At 47.8% G+C, this 19,187-nt stretch overlaps 1 protein-coding gene across 8 annotated transcripts; it reads right to left on the bottom strand.

The window, feature by feature from the left end:
• On the bottom strand, positions 1–18,533 carry Prelid3a (PRELI domain containing 3A). 8 transcript variants are annotated; one of them, XR_385989.4, is made up of 7 exons: positions 15,626–18,533; positions 7,557–7,725; positions 6,752–6,841; positions 3,717–3,787; positions 3,516–3,618; positions 2,521–2,632; positions 1–1,510 (listed from the first exon to the last, which is right to left on the bottom strand). XR_385989.4 is itself a non-coding variant. In NM_144867.2 (7 exons), exons 1-6 carry the CDS (start codon positions 15,655–15,657, stop codon positions 2,579–2,581), a joined length of 519 nt encoding a protein of 172 aa, NP_659116.1. In that variant the 5' UTR covers positions 15,658–15,733; the 3' UTR covers positions 1–1,514; positions 2,521–2,578. The 8 variants fall into 8 exon arrangements, 4 of the variants coding, with proteins under 4 accessions (NP_659116.1, XP_006525959.1, XP_006525960.1 ...); NM_144867.2 differs by having other exon boundaries at positions 1–1,514; positions 15,626–15,733; XR_001782357.2 differs by having other exon boundaries at positions 1–1,514; positions 2,521–3,618; positions 15,626–15,892.
• Positions 18,534–19,187: the final 654 nt, after the last annotated feature.

Genomic DNA, 19,187 nt, shown 5'->3' with positions numbered 1-19,187 from the left:
TTACAGTGTGAACCGGGTTTAATGAAAGCAAAAGACATCAACTTTCATAGGCATAGGAAAGTTCTAGAAATAGTGAGTGGACCAACAGAGGAAGAGCAGAGGTCTCTACTATTCAACAGATTTAATTCCTTTTTAAAAGTACAAACATGAATCCCGTGTGTGTGTGTGTGTGTGTGTGTGTGTGTGTGTGTGTGTGTGTGTGTGTGTGTGTGTGTGTGTGTTAAACAACCTTGATTTAAAGATGGTAGAAAGCCAGGCATGACAGTGCTCACTTGTAATTCGTAAGAGGTGGAAGAAGATGGAGGACAGCCTCATGTACAGTGAGTTGAAGGTCAACCTGAGTTACACGAGACTTTGTCTCTAAACAAAAGATGGCAGCACCGCATGCTCATGTCCCTGACTGAAACACCGACAGACTAAAGACTACAAAGAAAATGAGGAGCAGAAACTCTGAGGCAGGAAGGCAGTGTACGTGTGGGGAAGGGGTTCAATCTAGTTCAAGAGCACAAAACCACCACTCACACCCCAGCCAGACCTCAAAACCCCAGGATATGGAGAGAGGGAATTCGCTGGACAGCTCTTTGTAGATAGCAAGAGGTTCCCACCGTCTTCAAGGGACACCCAGGCTTGTCAAGAGATCCTGTTGAAAGGACAGTTGGGACTTGACAAGCATCCCATAACGGGTATGGTGGTCCACACCTGTGATTCCAACGCTTGAGATGCTGAGGCAGGAGAGTTGCCATGAGTTTCAGAACAGCCAAGGCTACATAGCAAAATCTGTCTCAAGAATAACAACCAAAAAGAGTCAAGTATAGCAGTCCAAGTCTGTATTCTCAGGACTTGGGAATGGGGAAGCAGAAGGAAGAGTTCAAGGGCATCTTCAGTCACACACAGAGTTCAAGGCCGGTCTTGAGTATGGACATCCCAGTTGCTGCTGGAATCCATAGTGGCCTGTGCAGAGAGCTCCCAAACTGTCTCTGGATGCAGGGCATGATGGGGACCCTGAGGGCCAGAGAGCAACTTCTATTCTCCTTCAGAGGCAAGTGGGACACTATAAGGACATGGGACTACCAGGAACAGAGGACAGCAGCCAGGCCCCCCGGGAAAGGTTTGGGGGACCTACCCCAGCTTAGCTGGCAGGGCATGAGGAAAGGGGAGCTCTCTTTTGGTGGAGTGACTAGAGCCAGCACACAGAAGTAACACTCCTTCCAGAAGCAAATAAAAGCTTAAAACCAACACAGGGGCAGTGCAGCCCAGTACTGCCCAGCACAGTGCCCACAGCACCTACAGCAGAGCCCAGCAGACCAGGGCTCCACACCACTCCCAAGAAACGGCCTCACACAAACAGCCTCACAGAGCTGGCGCCTGGGCCTGATGCTGCACTGGGAGGAAAGATTCCAGCAGACACCTCTTCCAGACTTGGCGGGAGCCCCAGCCACACTTGCCTCTCGTCTTCTTTATTCGTCCACACTTCCTTTCCTTTCTTCTTTGACTCTTTTTGGTGAGACATCTGACTAGAGAGAGGGATGGTTTAGCTCTAGTTGATGAAGAAACAACCTGAAGAGCTTAGACTTCACACCAGGACTCTCTCTCTCCACACACAGACCTGCACACAGCTTCCACAAGCTGAGCTCAGATTGAGGCTAAGAGACCCCAGAGCAGGTCTTGACCTTGGATTCAAGGGAAACTTCTCTGGCAAGCTTCATTGACTTAGGAAAAAGGAGCAAGAATATCTTAAAGATACCTCAAACCCCACAGCTTGCCTGCTGAGGGAAATGAGGAAATGGTAATGACTGGAGGCAACAGGGAAGCAAGCCACCACTGTCAGCAGCTTAACAGGGACATTCAGGCAGGAAGTGAGGAGGCCCCGCCTAAGGGAAGTGGGATGCTCTCTGTGAGGACATGACAAATGCCAACCAATCAAGTGTCAAATATCTGGAGGCAGAGGAGACCAAGGACCATCTGTGAAGAGGTGCTTTTGCCACTACCGGGACAGGCCAGAGGCTGAACACTGGCTTGGACCAAGTAAGTAAACAGGCATGCAGCACTTTTCATAGAAACGTGTACAGACTGGCAGTGGAGCTCAGAGGTAGAGCGCTTACCCAAGCCCAGAAGGTGTGCGAGCCTCAGTCCACACCCCAGCATAATAAAAGGATAACGAATTTTTTTTTCAAGAAGCGCAAATTTTACCCAAGATGGAAAAACTCCAGATTAAATTTCCCTATGACACTGTGGGCCTATTCGTGGAGGCTCTTCACCAGCTGTGACAATCCTGCAGACTGTTCTGGCAGCCAGGTACTGAGACCTCAGGATATCAATTGCTACCCTGCCTTCCGTAGACTCCATCCAGTTGACAAGAAAAAGCTCAGGTGTACCCTGGAAACTTCTTTGACACAAACTAGGGAAATGAAGGAGGACGGAATCGTCCTCTGTGACAGACAGTATGCAGCACGGAACTGGCGGCCAAGCAATCTCTCATGCATCCCATGCACACAGTAATAAAAAGCTAAAACTCTGTACCGGGTTAAGAAGTTACTGTGACTGCCCCTTGTGTCACCAGGCATGGGTGGCAGACCTGTTAGCTTATGGCGCTCTCGGAATGTTCAATTATCCACTCAATGGCAGCCCACCCCTGCAACAACACAGAAGGACTTCAGTTCTTGCCACATGCAGGAGGGAACTGCTGTGGCAAAGAGGTAGCAATAATCTCCCTGAGCCATGGACTATGAGGTGGTCTGAATAAACAGGGCCCCATAGGGAGTGCTACTACTGGGAGGTGTAACCCTGTTGGAGTATGACCTTGTTGGAAGAAGTGGGTTGTTAGGGGTGGGCATAGAGGTCTCAGAAGTTCAAGCCAGGCCAGGTGGGCTTCCTGTGTCTTCCAGCTGCCTGCAAGTGTAGATAGAACTCTCCGCTACTCTCCAGTACCATGTCTGCCTGCACAATGCCAAGCTTCCTGTCATGATGACAATGGACTAAACCCCTGAACTGTAAGCCAGCCCCCATTAAATGTTTTCCTGTATAAGGCTTGAGATGGCCATGGTATCTCTTCACAGCAATAGAAACCCTAACTAAAGACAGTCCACAGAAACAAGCCATCCAAGCTCGGAAACATGATGGGATGTTTTCAATGCCTTACTTTCTCTAATGAATTAAAGAATGCACCAGCTTGAGCTATCTCAAGGTCAACACCCTCTGAGAATAACACAGCCAATTCATATCTGAGACTTAAAAGATATCCCAAAGTCCCAGAGCCAAAGCTGCCATGTGGAGACCAGATAGACTGGGATGAACCTCAAAGCAATAGTAACCCTTACTAGGACAAATGTCTTTTGCCTCAAGAACCTGGCCAGCCCTTCTGTATCTCTATTTGAAACAACTGTGGGAAGTCTATTGCCTTAGAAGCTCAACTGCAAAGATGCCCGTCCTCAGGAGGACGCAAGGACCAAACATGTCCCCACCTCTTCGGGCACATTACCACAGACTGCACCAGGGCCCTGTCCTGAGGCGTTCACCTTCTTAGCATTGGAGGATATCGTGGTGGCCATCAGACTTTCCAGGTAGCTCCCCAAGCTAATTCCCTTCACAGTGATGATGGCTTCTTGAGTGAGCACAGTCCTGCAGAAGAGCAGAAGTAAGGGGCTGACCAACCCCGGGAGGGAGGCTCCGTCCACCCCTGCTGCTCAATGTGTCCATCCCAGGACGAGGTGACTCACTTTTCAGGGTTCTCTGGATGAGGTGTGTACACCAACCTCTCATTCACTGACACCAGATTCGTGAGCGTGATCTTTAAAAAACAAACACACACATAAAAGAATAAAACACCACTGCTTTAGGTTCTAATTTTCTTGTATTTCTTCTCAAACCATCTACCCTTCCAGCCCAGAATTAACACTTGGGAAAGCCAGAGAAAGACAACATTCAGTGTGTGTCAGGGACACTACTAGGTAGCTCCTTCTGTTTTGTTTTGGTTTTTTTATGGTTTTTCAAGACAGGATTTCTCTGGGTAGCCCTTGGCTGTCCTGGAACTCACTCTGTAGACCAGGCTGGCCTCGAACTCAGAAATCCGCCTGCCTCTGCCTCCCAAGTGCTGGGATTAAAGGTGTGCGCCACCACTGCCCAGCTGGGCAGCTCCTTGATGATGATCATGGACCTCTACCCACGTCTGAGGCAGGATCTGCCTTCAGGGCATCCACACATTGCCAAGCCTGTCAGCAACTGTAGGACAAAGAGCCCACTGTCGCTGTCCATGGCAACAGTAGCCAGCTTTCCAGCCCTTGTGGAATCTCGGAATGGCTGGACGTGCTGGACTCTGGGATCCACACAGAAGCTTCAGCAGCCCGGTCTCCAGTCCTACTTCCTGTCAGCAAACTAACTTACTGTTTGTATTTTCTATTAAAACCTACCTAGAGCCAGTGAGATAGCTCAGCGGATAAAGGTGCTTACCACAGAGGCCTAGCAACATGAGTTCGATTCACGGAACCCATATAAAGGAGGGAGAGAACTGACTCCATATAGCTGTCTTCTGACCTCCAATGCATTCAGTGGCATGCTAACACACAGTAATAAAAATTAAAAGTAAACAAAACAAACAAACAAAAAAAACAACCATCTAAAAAATGCCTCTAGAATATCATGGTGAGCAGAGTTCTCTATGGCACTACGACGTTACATTTGTATGTCAGCTACAAACACACATGGCTAATGAACACCCAGGATGCAGACTGAACCAGGGAACCAGGAATGTTAATACACAGGTTGTCCCTTCAGAGAGAGATGCATAACCTGTTTTCTGCCTGGAAGGCTGGGAGTGGACATAGTTAATAATCTGGTGACTTTTGTGCTGTCCATGTGGCAGAGAGCACACAGGATCTTCCTTCTCATCTTGAGCTTGCTCTTCTCCGTCAATCTGCCAGAACCTACCTTTATGGACGATGCCGCTTGTACTTTACAAAGAGATCTGATGTAGTCATGTCTTAAACTTTGTTGTGCACAAGGAATTGAGTTCATGATCACCAGGAAACTTTCCCCCAATTTGTGCTATGCTAAATATGCCTCAGATAAAATACCTAAGATCAGACTCTCAAAGTTTGAACCAATACCAGCTACTGAGTCCTGCTGGCCAGATACCCCACACTCCACTGCTGTGACTCGGGACAGACTCTGGGTCTGATCATGTCTGTTGCTTTATCTGTTTATGCTTTGTGAGGATTGTATGCACTTCTGTCTCATTACTATTTGTATTAATATATGAAAATTGAACACATATATGGTATCATAATGTTTCAATGCATATATACATTGTATAACATTGAAATCAGGGTAAGTAGTGCCTAATCCCACCATTAGGAAGAGCTCTAGGAGTTCCAGGCCAGCTTGGTCTACATAATTAAACCCTGTATCAAAAAAATAAACTTGGGGCTGGAGAGATGGCTCAGTGCTTAAGAGCACTGACTGCTCTTCCAGTGGTCCTGAGTTCAAATCCCAGCAACCACATGGTGGCTCACAACCATCTGTAATGAGATCTAATACCCTCTTCTGGGGTGTCTGAAGACAACTACAGTGTACTTCTATATGATAATAAATAAATATTTAAAAAAAAATATTAGGGCAGCCGGGCAGTGGTGGCACCTGCCTTTAATCCCAGCACGCGGGAGGCAGAGGCGGGAGGATTTCTGAGTTCGAGGCCAGCCTGGTCTACAGAGTGAGTTCCAGGACAGCCAAGGCTACCCAGAGAAACCCTGTCTCGAAAAATCAAAAAAAAAAAAAAAAAAAAAAAAAAGGGCAAGCATTTCTGTTTCCTCAAATATTTATATCTTTGTGGTAGAGACATTCTAAGTATTTTCTTCTACATGTATATTAATATAATAGTTAGCTGGGGCATAGTAACACATATCTGAAGGATATCTGTAAGTTCCAAGCCAGTCTAGTCTACAAAGCAAGTTCTAGACCAGTTGGCGCTACATAGTGAGACCCTGTATTATTATTATCATCACTAATAATAATAAATACACACATTGTTATCTATAGCCACCCAACTGTGCAATAGTACACCCAGATTCAGCAGTTTGGTTTTTTTTGTTTGTTTGGTTTGGTTTGGTTTGGTTTGGTTTGGTTTGGTTTGGTTTGGTTTGGTTTTTCAAGACAGGGTTTCTCTGTATAGCCCTGGCTATCCTGGAACTCACTCTGTAGACCAGGCTGGCCTCAATTAAAGGCGTGCGCCACCATGCCCGGCTAGCAGTTTTCTTATCTAACTAGTTATTGCCTTTCTTTCTTTTTCTTCTCTCTCTCTTTCTATTTTATTTATTTAGAGGCAGGGTTTTACCATGTATCTCTGTCTGTCCTAGAACTCACTATGTAGATCAAGCTGGCCTCAAACTCACAGAGGTCTGCCTGAAGCACACACCACCACACCTGACCTATTGCCTTTTTCCTTATGTTGATTATATTAGAATAAAAAGGTGAGAAAATGTCTCAAGCCTGTAGCCTCAGAACTCCTCAGGCTGAGGCAGGAGGATTAAAGAAAATTTAAGACCAGCTTGGGCTATCCGTCGAGTTCCAGGCTGAAAGGGGGTACAGTGAGAACCCCACCTCAAAACAAAACAAAGATAAAATACCACTAACTAATGTAGTCCTCCTAAGCGCTCTCCGAGCAGGCAAACGGCAGCTGGAAGTAGAGTTTAGGGGAGGCATCATCACGCACCGTCGGGGAGCAACACTAAGCACCTTCTCATCTTAGACCACTGCTTACATTGGTGGAGCACAGCTCCATTTTCCTGGCAGCCGGATCCACGACGGAGCGCTCTTTGATGTACGTCAAGGTCCTGTTGGCTCCCAAAATCTAAAAGACAAAATAAAAGAGTAAAGCGACATTCTAACGTCCAGTTACGCATTTCCTTACAACAAATGCTCTATACCTGCAGATTCAGTAAAGGGCAGAGAGAGCAATCCCCCCCCGACCTCCCCCCCCTCGGGGCAGATATTAGGAAGTGGAGCTAAATGCTTAATGCATGACAGTAATGAACGTTGCGACAAAACTTAAAGCAGGGAAGCCAGGGATCCTGATAAAGAGGCTCCTCTGCTGACAGAGTTTGGAAGGCAAGAATCTGCCTACAGAGATAGTTTTCACATCCTACATAGAATCCAGGAGTAGCAAAGGAGCCACAAGGAGACCCTGGGGCTACGCAAGGACCTGCACTCGGAGTTGGAGGAAGGTTAGGGTGCTGCCTTAGGTTAACATTCTCATGCTTCTCCACCCGACCCCATCCCGACCCCATTTTTGGCTCTAAAAGCGCGTACAGGCTGAGCTGTGTATACCTAAAGTTCACATGTAAAAAGTATGACTGCAAAAGGTGGGAATCTGCTCCTTCACGTTTGTCCCTGAAGAAAGGTCACCCAGGTCACCTAACCCAGAGTGACTAGAGTCCTTCCCAGACAACAGACTGAGAACCATGAACAGTCTGAGAAGGGGGCAAGGGACTGCAGGGACCTACTCTGCCTGGCCATTTGTGGCATCCCTCAGCAGTAAGCGCCCGCGGCCACACAGGGACTCTCACCGCTCGCACGAGGCCAGGCAGCCCCCATTCGGTACTGAGCAGGCGCAGACTGTGCAGGCGCCCACAGCCATCCACGCTGCGCTCCAGCACATCCACGCCCACGACGCAGGGGTTCATCGGGTTAGGGTACTTCCGCATGGCCGCCTTGATCACCGTGTCCCAGGGATGGCTGGCAAGAGAATACAATCAGCATAGGAAGTGGCCCAGGAGCTAAGGCTCCTGTGTTTATTCTGGTCAGGCTGCCCTGGGTGTTGTCTAAATCCATGCCTCCTGCGGGGCCCCAGGTCTGTGCTGAGACTACACAGGGCCATCAAGCTTAGTTGATCTCTGGCTTTTCCTGTCTTGGTCCTCCTCCAGCCCACAGGAGGCAGAAACCTTTTGTGGGCACTTCTCTGCAGTGAGACCATTTCCCTACCTGCGCCTCGCTGGAAAAACGCTGGCTGCGGTCCTTAATGTAAGAGGACCCTGACTTCCAGTAGGGCTCATGGTCCTACCAGACTGCCTGGCTATCCGGTAGAATCCCAAGGAATCTTAAGGATGACCCAAGAACCACCCAAGGCTTCCTGTGCAGAGTCACACTGTCTAAGTCAGAGCCCGGAGCTAAGCTAATTTATCTCTTGCTCTCAGAGATGGCAAAGCCTCAGACTGCAGCCTACTACTACTGTCCAGAGCCATGACCTAACCTCAAACCTCAGACGGCTGTGACGGAGCCAGGTTAAAGGAACCTCCCTTCCAGATGTCCAACATGGGCCTTACCCCACTGCTGAGAACTACTGTCAGGTCAGCTAGCCCTCCTTCCCTTCCTGATACGCTTTCCTGGAAAGTCTCCCTCAAGTGTATCGCCACGATGCCATCATTTCTGATTCAGACTCGAATGATATACAACTTGTTTAAATATACTTACACAAAATAACCACAGAAGTTATTGTAGGTATGTGTGGGTTTGGTTTTGTTGGCTTCGTTTGTTTGTTTGGTTTTGGTTTTCAATTCAGGGTTTCTCTGTGTAGTCCTGGAACTTCCTCTGTAGACCAGGCTGGCCTTGAACTCAGAGATCTGCCAGCCTCTGCCTCCTGAGTGCTGGAATTTAAGGCGTGCACCACCACCGCCTGGCTGTAATATGTTTTATCTGCATGTTTATATGTGCACCCACGTTGTTTGGTGCCCATGGAGGCTAAGAGAGTATCAGATCCCCTGGAACTGGAGTTATCTGTTGAGAGTTGTCTCTAAAGCTATTTCTAAAAGTGACAAAACCCAGCCGGCTATATTGACAAATGCCTTTAATCCTAGCAGGGAGGCAGAGGCAGACAGAACACAGGCTAACCTGGTCTATAGAGCAAGTTCCAAACAGCCAGGGCTACACAGAGAAACTGTGTCTCGAAAATCAAAAGATAAAATTAAGTGGCAAAGTCTAGGCACAAAGTCAATATCGCACCCGCTGGCTGAAGAAACCACTAATATACAGCCAGCATGCAAACCTTGTGGCATTAGGATTAGGTATGGACAATGGCAGGGCTGGCTGAAGGCCACTGAGCTGTTCACTGGAGCGCCTGCTGGCTCCTTTGCCTGCAGGAACAAGCTGCAAGGGCACAAAGCTCTCTCTCTGGCAGATGAGGAGTTGAATGGACACCACTCTCAAGAGACCCCAGCTACACAGAGACATGGTGTGACTAGGTCCTATCCTAAAGGAAGGGAGGCCTCTGCCACACCAATTCCAGAATGGTCCCCAGCATCCGTGGCAAGGGCTATGTGGACCAACAAAAGGCAGATAGGAGGACGAATTCTGGCTTCTATGCTATATTGGAGTTCTCTAAAGAAGAGGGGGGGGGGGGTCGTGGAGAATGTGTATGAATTATTTGATTGTATATAGGAAAGGGGATCTGCTAGATTGCCTTACATGATACCGTCTAGGTAGCCCCCACAGTGGCTGTCTCACATTGGAGAGGCTGAGAATCCAGTACCTGCTCAGCCCATGGGGCTGATCCCAGCAGTCCCAATCTGTGCTGAAGGCCTAGAGAACTACTAGAGAGCTGCTGGTCTTGAAGCTATTGAATCCCGAAGAACTGGTCCTGATGTCTAATGTCCGTCGAGGGATGCCATAGCAACAGGAAGGATGGACTTGCCGGCAAGAGTGAGAGCAAGCAGACAGAATGCAACGCGCCCCTCTTCCATGTCTATTGCTCTATGTGGCCATCAGAAGACGCTTCTCACACTTAACAGTGTGTCTTTCCGCAAGTCCCTCGCAAGAGTGTCCAGCAGCTTACACTTCAGTTGATCCCAGATACAGTAAAGTCAGCAATGAAGACTCATCACACATGCTAAGATGCGAGAGTGTCTAAGGGAGAACCCCAGTCAATGGCAGGGTCATAGAAACCAGGGTCCAAGATGTGCCCTAAATCGGTCAGGCGGTGGTGGCGTAGGCCTTTGATCCCAGCACCTGGGAGGCAGACCTCTGTGAGTTCAAGGCCAGTCTAGTCTACAGAGCAAGTTCCATTACAGCCAAGACTACAAAAGAGAAGGCCTGTCTTGAAAAATAAAACAAAAGCCAAACCAAACAAAACATTAAAAAAAAAAAAAAAAAAAAAAAAAAAAAGATTTGGGCTGGTGAGATGGCTCAGTGGGTAAGAGCACCCTCCGAAGGTCCAGAGTTCAAATCCCAGCAACCACATGGTGGCTCACAACCATCTGTAACGAGATCTGACTCCCTCTTCTGGAGTGTCTGAAGACAGCTACAGTGTACTTTCATATAATAAAGAAATAAATCTTTAAAAAAAAAAAAGATTTGCCTAAACCATTTAGTAAAAAGGCCAAGGTGGGAATGCATGGGTAACCACCATGAATGTTCTAAGAGGAACACTCAGCCCAGGAACCTCACCATGGATCCAGGAGTCTGCTCTTCCCACTTTTGCTTATTTCTAAAAGTTGTAGGTTTGGAGGTGAAGAGGCAGTCACAGGACCAAAGCTCAGCTCAGCTGTATCTTACCTCCATCAGGTTCTACAGAACGTGGGCCACACCCTGAGGGCTCTGGACCTGGTTGCCACAATGTGACTGGGACATTACTAGCTCTCACCACATTAACATTGACACTGATGACTCCTTAAAGCAATAGGGCAAAGTGCTGGACTCTTCCCAGCAACGCAGGCCGGGCTCCAAACCACAGCCTGGTCACGCTGCTGCTCACACACACACTTAGGAAAACAACTCAGGATTCTCTAAGGACTATGTGATGAAATGGTAAAGTGGTTAATCTGATCATCGCTTGACCCCCGAGGACTCTTCCCTTTGACAGTCTGCAAGAGAACAGGACGCGCGCCAGATACATTTCTGCAGGACGAGAGGATCTCAGGCTGCCCTGGTTTATCAGCCGTTGTGTTGAGAGCACACAGAAGCTGCCTCTCAACACCCCCTGCTTGCCCTGGAAAGAACAATGCACAAACTGTTCTCTCAGACTTGGGGACTTGGTGGGTGTTTCTGGAAAGTTGAGGGAGTGAGCCGTCACTTTAGTGTTTGTTGCCCAAAGATAAAACCTGAGCCTTTGAATGAAAGCTGAAAGTTCAGGAAACTTGTGTCTATTACCATGAGCCTAACTGGCCCACACTACAAACCTGAGACCATCCGCCTTCCGCAGGAGGGATGCACAGCTTTTGGGCCATGCTGTTCTCGTCACAGCAACAGAAACCCTAACTAAAGACAGACATTTATGTCTTAGAGCTCCTTATCTGTGTGATGCTGGACTCTACCGGTACACCTCAACCAAGGCTAAAAATTACAAAACAGCAGATGCAGAAGTAGATAAGAGAATCAAACTACAGAAATACAGGAATCATGGATATTATTTTTAAAGTACCAGAGTCTCCCAATTTCTGCAAAACGCAGTTAAATTTTTGATTTTTTTAAATTGTTGACAGAGGGCCTCATATATGCTCAGCTGACCTTGGACTCCTGACTTTCCTGCCTCTCCCTCCCAGTTGCTGGGACTTCAGGCATATACCACTATGTCAAGTTTAAGGGGCTGGAAACTGAACCCAGGATTCATGCACTCAAGGCAAATATCTAATATCTCCATTCCAGTTTGTATAGTAGTACAAGTTTAAAACTAGGTATGGTGGTGCATGCCCTGTCATCTGAGCACTCAGAAAATGGGCACAGAAGGATTGAAATTCAAAGTCACCCTTAGCTCCACAGTGAGGCCAGCCTGGGCTACATGAAACCCTGTGTCCAAAAACAAAAGGGGGAAGGGGTTACTATTGTTTATTGTAATGAATTAATATTTTAAATTTTCAATTAAAATGTCTAATGGTAATATACAGTTGGTTAGTTGTTTTTTAAGATAGGGTCTTTGTATGCCTCAATACCCTCCCTGCTAAGTGCTGGGGTTATAGGCTGTGCCAGTCTACCTGGCTCTCTGATATAGTAACTAATATAAGCTATAATCAACATAAACAAAACTGAGGGCCTTGACATCTCAAGATTCAGCCCAGGGTCCCTTGTCTCTGTGCCTGGACAAGGCAGAACACAATGACAAAGATCACGGAGTACAAAGGAACAGCTCACCCACCTCAAGACAGAGAGAGCAGAAAGGAGAGAAAGGATGAGAGCCAAGACACACCCCTTCAACGGCACACCCCAGGTGACTCCCTCCAACAAGGTCCCAACTTATATGGGTCCACCATTTCCCACTTTCATTGTATTAAATCAATGTTAGGTCAGAGACCTCGTGAACGCATTGCCTATGGCAGTGGTTCTCAACCTGTGGGTCACGACCTCTTTGGGGTCACATATCAGGTATCCTGCATATCAAATATTTACATTACAATCCATAACAGTGGCAAAATTAGTTATGGAGTGGCAATGAAAATAACTTTATGGCTGGGGGTCACCACAACATGAGGAACCATATTAAAGGGTTGCAGCACTAGGAAGGTTGGGAGCCACTGAATGGAAAAGCAAACACACCCAGAGGCATGCCTTACTAATTCCCACATGTCTCTCAACCTAAGATAACGGCCAGTATTGGCCATCACAGGCCATAAGCATAGAACAAGCACAAGTGTCCTTTCGATAAGATAGGACAAATTATAACATTCATAAGGTAGGTGATTATACAGCTAGTAGATCAAGCTATATATATATACATCAGCCTATATCCATAGATATGTTATCAGCTTAGTTAGAGCTCAAAAAACACACTACTGGGAGGAAAAGATCCTTATGAGATGAGGTCGGTGATCCCTATTTGGGGAAACCAAATCACATTATGCGGATTTCTACATAAACAGACATACATGTGATGGCGTGGATTCTGGCACGCTTATCACGTGTCAGCATGTCTACCATATTTACCATCTCAGCTGTCTTGGCTGAAAAGAAAAGGAAGAGGCAAAACTGAAGAGAAGGGCAAGTGGACATGCTCTGCCTCTCCAGAAGGTTAATTTCTTCCCCCCCCCCCCCAGCCCCCCGGCTCCTTACTAGAAAGCAAGCTAGCTATAGGTCCACCTGCTCAAAGTTCTACTGCCCTGAGTGGGTGCTGACAGCCTGCCGGAAGTCTATGGCTGCCCTTATTCTGGAAGGGCATCTGGCCTCCCTGTGAACTCCCTCCCTATGAACAGTGCCAGGGTCAGGCACTGGCAGGGTACCTGGGACACAAAACAAAGAAGCAACACATGCTACCACACGGATGAGCCTCAAAAATTATGATGGTGGTGATGGTGATGATGGTGATGATTTCCAAAAGAAACCAGACACAGGATACCACATATGATGTTGACTATTTATATAAAGTATCCAGGAGAAAAAAAAAATCTACAGAAACAGACCAGTGGTTTCTGGGGTCAGGAATGGAGAGGGAGTTCATCTCCCACATAAAGTTCAGGATCTCTCTAGACGATAACAGAGATGATCTAAAGCCAGACCACCACAGTGATGGCTGCACAATTTGCAAAGAAAATAAAACAATAACAAAAACCAATTTCTGGGGGGCTGGAGAGATGGCTCAGTGGTTAAGAGCACTGACTGCTCTTCCAGGGGTCCTGAGTTCAATTCCCAGCAATCACGTGGTGGTTCACAACCATCTGTAATGGGATGATGCCTTCTTCTGGTGTCTCTGAAGACAGCTGCAGTGTACTTAGATATACTAAATAAATAAATATTTGGCAGGAGAGCAGGGGCTGGAGCGAACAAAGGTCATGAGTTCAATTCCCAGCAACCATGGCTCACAACCATCTGTACAGCTACAGTGTACTCATATACATAAAATAGATACATAAATCTTTAAAAAAGCAATTTCTGTAATTATACTAAAAATTACTCATTTGTATAATACATTTAAAGTTTTTCTCATGTTCTCTTTTCACATGTGGTGTGCATGAGGGTGAGTGCTGTGCGCAGGTGCATGAAGGTGTGCGTGCTTGTGTGTGCATGCTTGTGCAGGCCCAAGACCGATGCAGAGCTCCTGTGACTGAGGCAGGGTAGTCCTGCCAGCCAACTTGCTCCAGGCATCTCCATCTCTACCTTACCAAGCTAGAATCACAGGCCAGCCACTCCAATCACTGGAGATCTGAACTTTAGCCCCCACACTCACACGGCAAGGTCTTTAACCAGTGTGCTAAGTCCCCAGCCCAGAATCACAGAACACATTGTTAAATGGATGACTTGGGGCCAGCAAGATGGCTCAGCTGCTAAAGATGCCTGCTGTCAAACTTCGACTCTGAGTTGGATCTCCTGATCCACAAGGAGCTGAGAACCGACTGCCCATGTTATCTTGACTGCAGCTTGCACAATGTGGCTTGTGCTCGTACACATACCACACACACAAATTACTTAAATGTAATTTTAAAGATATTTTAAAAAGAGCCAACCTTGGTGACACATGGCTTTAACCCCAGCACTGGGGAAGCAGAGGCAAGCAGATCTATGTGAGCTCGGGACCATCCTGGTCTACACAGCAAGAACATCCAGGCCAGCTAAGGCCACATAGTGAAATCCTATCTCAAAAAAAAAAAAGAAAAAGAATCTCCCCCAAACACACATACATTAAAATGAGTGGTAACATATTACAGATTACAAAATGTAAATAATAATGATTAAAAAAAAACCAAAACAACAAAAAAATGAAAGCTGCAAAAATGGTCAAAATTGTCAACAGTGACTTTCCAGTGGCAGTCAACATTTCAGGACCCCTGCGAGTCCAAGTCTCTGGCATCTCTGTACTTTATGACTTTCTACCCGTCTCTCCATCTAGGCGGTACAAATTACGTCGGAATATTGGGGAGACCTTCAGAAGGCCTGCCAAGTTTACCAAAAATTTACATACCACCCGTCTAAAGTTCCAAAATTTTTAAAGGGTTTTTTTTTTTTTTTTTTCTAGAGGAGGAGGCTATAGCTCAGTGATGGAACGCTTTTCTAGCAGGCTCGAAACGCTGGGTCCGGGCCCAGCACCATCGAAAAATAAAAATAAGGAAGCCAGACGTCCTGAAGCCAGGTGATCAATTTTTATTTTAAAAAATTTACACTTTAAAAGACAATGGACGACAATTCTGTTTCATGCAGTCTCTCCACGTCCACCCCCGCTCGGAACGAAACGCTTCTCCAATCGGGATCAGAAAGTCTCAAAAATCCTTTGAAAAGCTAATCAAAACACTCGATGGGGAGAAGGAAGGCGCCCCTCGGGTCAGGGGAGCACTCGTGGCAGTTCACGGTGTCCCTGGTGGCTTGGAAGTGTCCGGGTGCACAGGGATTCAGGACCAAACACCCCAAACGCCTTCCTCGCGTCTAGATTTTTCCCGAGCCCAAGCCCCTTGGGTACAGTGGGTGACAACCGCTACAAGGGAGGCTGGCCACAGGCCGCTGCCCTATTACCGATGGGATCGCGACGCCCCCACGACGCAGCTTGCCGCCGACACAAACCGGCTGAGGATGGGGAGGCCTCGCCACGCACCTGCCGCCCCGCTCCCCACCCGGCCGTGATCCAGGCTCCGGAGCGCTTGCTGGTCCCGGATTCCCGCCCCTCCCCGAGGCCGCACGGCTCTGACCGCATCCACGCGTTTCCCAGCGCAGCCCTCCGCTGGCTCACCCGAACACGTGCTCCGAGCTCCAGATCTTCATCGCCGCAGCCGCAGGCCCAGGGCGCGGGCTCCGCGCTCTGCGGGATGCTGCGCGGCGCCGTGGGGGCGGGGCGCCCGCTCTACCGCCTCCTCCGTCACGTGGCCGGGACTGCGGCGGCTAAAAATAGGGAGGTGGGAGGCGAGTGGTACCCAGCGCCGCGCTGCCGCAGGGACGAGCGCGAGTGCGCAGCCACAAACGGCAGCTCTGGGTTCTTTGAAGCTGTTCAAATCCTGCCTCTATCCTGTCCAACCACACGCAAAAGTGATGGACACTAGAACTGTCGATTCAAAATAAACTGTCTGGGTATCGAATAAGCTTGAAAGCCCAATGCTATCGCGGCGCATCACAGGCAACCCACTAGGGAGACTACAAAGGCTCCCTCACCGCTAAGAAGCAGAAGTAGCCAGTTCTGCGAACGCTTTTTACGTGAACAATATGTGGTGCTGCCCCCAAAACGCTTGGGGACAAAGGCAGACTTCGTCCTAAAGTTATCAGCAACTGGAGCGCTGCTCCAACGGAGCTAATTGCCTTTATCCTGTAGTCACGGAAACAGTCTCGCCTGGGGGGCGGAGGGGAGGTCGTAAGACCCAGTTTATTTTTGAGCCGAGTATGCGCGATCTTGATCCAGGAACAAGGATTGAGGTTTCCCTGAAAGGCACGTCCCACTCTGGATGCAGTTACTTACACGTGAACCTGCGTCAGTTACAGAACAAAGAAAATCACAAGTGGCAAATACCAAGTAAGTCAGCCGCGACCAGGACAACTGGGGAGCTTGGCTATAGGCCTCAGATGATAACATTCCTAGCCTATGGATTGGTAAAAAGTCAGTGGTCTGTTATGAGGTATACTGTAAATATTCTGATAAGCAAGGATATTTGATCAGATACATGGGTGTGCAACGAACAATCTTCAGAGGGACTGAAAACCGGGCTGATGGGTGAGTGTGACAGCCCACGTGTAATCTGAGCTCACTAGAGGTAGACACCGAATCTAGCACCCAAGATGGCTAGCTAGACTAAGAAGCTACAGTTTAGCAAGAGAGTCCATGCATACATCAGTACCGACACACACCATGTAACCCACGCACATGCAAATATGAACACAAGAACTACATACAAACACAAAAAGAGAAAGATTTAAAAAGGACTAAGAATAGCTCAAGATAATTTGACTCTAATCTGCATTATTTTAACTCTCCATAAACACTAAGTTCAGTCTGTTGGTCTTGGAGTCTTTAACAAGGTATGGCTTTTTTCTTTTTCTTGGAAATTTCAGAGAAATATATTGATCATAACTTGGGCTCATATGGAGGCTCCTGCTTATATATAATCCTAGCACTTGGAAGGGTAGAGTAAGATAATTAGAAACCAGGCTGGACTACATAGCAAGTGTTAATAGAAAGGCATGCCAGACCTGGTAAGGCACTGTATAACCTGAGCTTAGCGGTGCACACCTGGGGCATCTTCAGCTACAGATGGAGTTTGATGCCTGGACTGCACAAAACCTTGTCAAAACAAACAAACAAAAAAGAGTAAAAAGAGTTTGGGACTATAGCTTATTGGTAAAGCAGCTACATATGATGAGCAACAGTCATGGCTCAATCCCCAGCATAGGAAACAAGTATCAGAAATCCATCACTCTTTCAGACAAGAGGTATATCTGCCACCTGAAGTCTCATGGCCTCTGAAGTTATACCCTGATCCTCGGAAAAAGGATGCTGTCAGGCTGGAGAGATGGCTCAGTGGTTAAGAGCCCTGACTCCCTGCAAACATCTCAAGAAGAGAAGGCCTCTGCTGCTAGGCGTGGCTGCTTGAGCCAGTTATCCCTCAGGTTCAGAGGCAGGAAGATCAGGAGTCTGAGCGGAGGCCACCCTGAGCTGTGTTTGAGACAATGTCTCAAAGGCCAAGATCAGGGTGGGCAGATGGTCCAGTGGTTAGAAACACTTTCCATGTAAACCTGACAACTTGAATTCCGTCCTTACAGTGGAAGGAGAGAACCAACTCCCGGAGGTTGTCCTCAGACCTCTCTCGTACTGCAGCAAACCTGCACTCAGATACACACGATTAAAATAAAAACGGAGCTGGGCATGGCGGCACGCAGCCACATCTCAGACCTTTAGGAGGAGGATCAGGAGTTCAAGGCCACCTAAGCCACAGAGTGAGCTCAAGGCCAGCCTGGAATACAAGAGACCCTGACTATAATATGGGGAGGGGTACGCGATGTCAAGTTTTCTAAAATAAATCCCAAAGAAAGATAAAATGGGGAGGGAGAAAGGGAAAGGGAGGGAGAAAAGAGAGTCCCCCCCCCCCCCACACACACACACCTTTGTTGACATGGGACATGGCCGCTGGCTATGCATTATTTGGTTAAACCAAGTTTAAGGTGTGGTTGTTTCTTCACGTTCATGTCTTTAATTCTCAGATTATCCCATCTTACAAAGGGAGTTCAGGTCCATTTGAATCTGGCCCCCACGCTCTCTACCAGACAGACTACATCTCATCGAGGACAGCTGTGGCGTAATCTTCCTGATTTACAACTACCAAGACCAGTGACTCCAGCTGATGGGAGAGGGAACCGGAGGGTCCATCTCTTTCTTCTTGTTTTGAGGCAGAGTCTCACTATTTGTGGCCTTGAGCTAGCAGTTCTCGGTCCTTTGCTTCCTGAGTGTTGGGAATTACAGGAGTGAGCTGCCACACTGGCCTTTGTTTAATTTTGATGACTTATATATTCCACAGTTCATGTGATGGGTTCCTGAAGCGCCTCTTGTCCAGCCAAGGCCACTCAGCCCACCCACAGCTGCTCAGGCCTGCCGTGTCTCACGTCACGGACTCTGTATGGTACTAATGGCAGCACACTGTTCTGGTATCTCACCTTTCCCTGTATGCTTTGCACATTGCCCTCTTTTCTCTCAGCGCCCTTCCTGAAAGCATAGCCACTGACTCCCAAGCCTGCATCTCGGTGCTGGCAAGTTTTACATCAACGGGACACAGGCTAGAGTCACCGGAGAGGAGGGAGCCTCAGTCGAGAAAATGTTTTCGTAAGATGGGACATTCCGTAAAAATGTAGGACATTTTCATCAGTGATTGATGGGCGGAGGGGAGCTGGTTCTATAAGAAAGCAGGTTTAGCAGGCCAGCGGGAAGCAAACCAATAAGCTGCACCGGTTTCTACCTCCAGATCCCTGCCCTGTTTGAGTTCCTGAACTGATTTCCTTCAATGATGAATAGTAAGTGTAAGCCATATAAACCCTTTCCTCCCCAAGTTGCTTTCGGGCCTGGTGTTCCATCGCAGCCACACAGAAACCCTGCCTGGGACGACCTTCATGTCACATTTCCATCAAGCTTTGGCTGACACCAGCAGCCTGGGTGCCCATAGCCCCGCAGCAGGCTCCATGCACAGTACTCAGGGTCCCCAAACTAGAGACCTTTGGTCTGACTTATTCCTTAAAGCCTATCAGCCACAGTCTTTCCACGGTCTTTTTTTGGTTTTTCAAGACGGTTTCTCTGTGTAGCCCTTGCTGTCCTGGAACTC

The sequence above is a fragment of the Mus musculus genome, chromosome 18 (genome assembly GCF_000001635.26).
Source record: "Mus musculus strain C57BL/6J chromosome 18, GRCm38.p6 C57BL/6J".
NCBI lineage: Eukaryota > Metazoa > Chordata > Mammalia > Rodentia > Muridae > Mus > Mus musculus.
Note: the sequence above shows the minus strand (reverse complement) of the source record. Positions and strands in the feature narration are given on the sequence as shown.

Excerpts from the sequence above, each read along its gene's own strand:
- Prelid3a (XM_006525895.4), bottom strand. The coding sequence starts at position 15,657 with ATGAAGATCTGGAGCTCGGAGCACGTGTTCGG. Across the intron at positions 6,842-7,556 it reads TGCCTGGCCTCGTGCGAGCG|ATTTTGGGAGCCAACAGGAC; the intron begins GTGAGAGTCCCT and ends TTTGTCTTTTAG. Across the intron at positions 3,619-3,716 it reads CATCCAGAGAACCCTGAAAA|GACTGTGCTCACTCAAGAAG; the intron begins GTGAGTCACCTC and ends GCTCTTCTGCAG.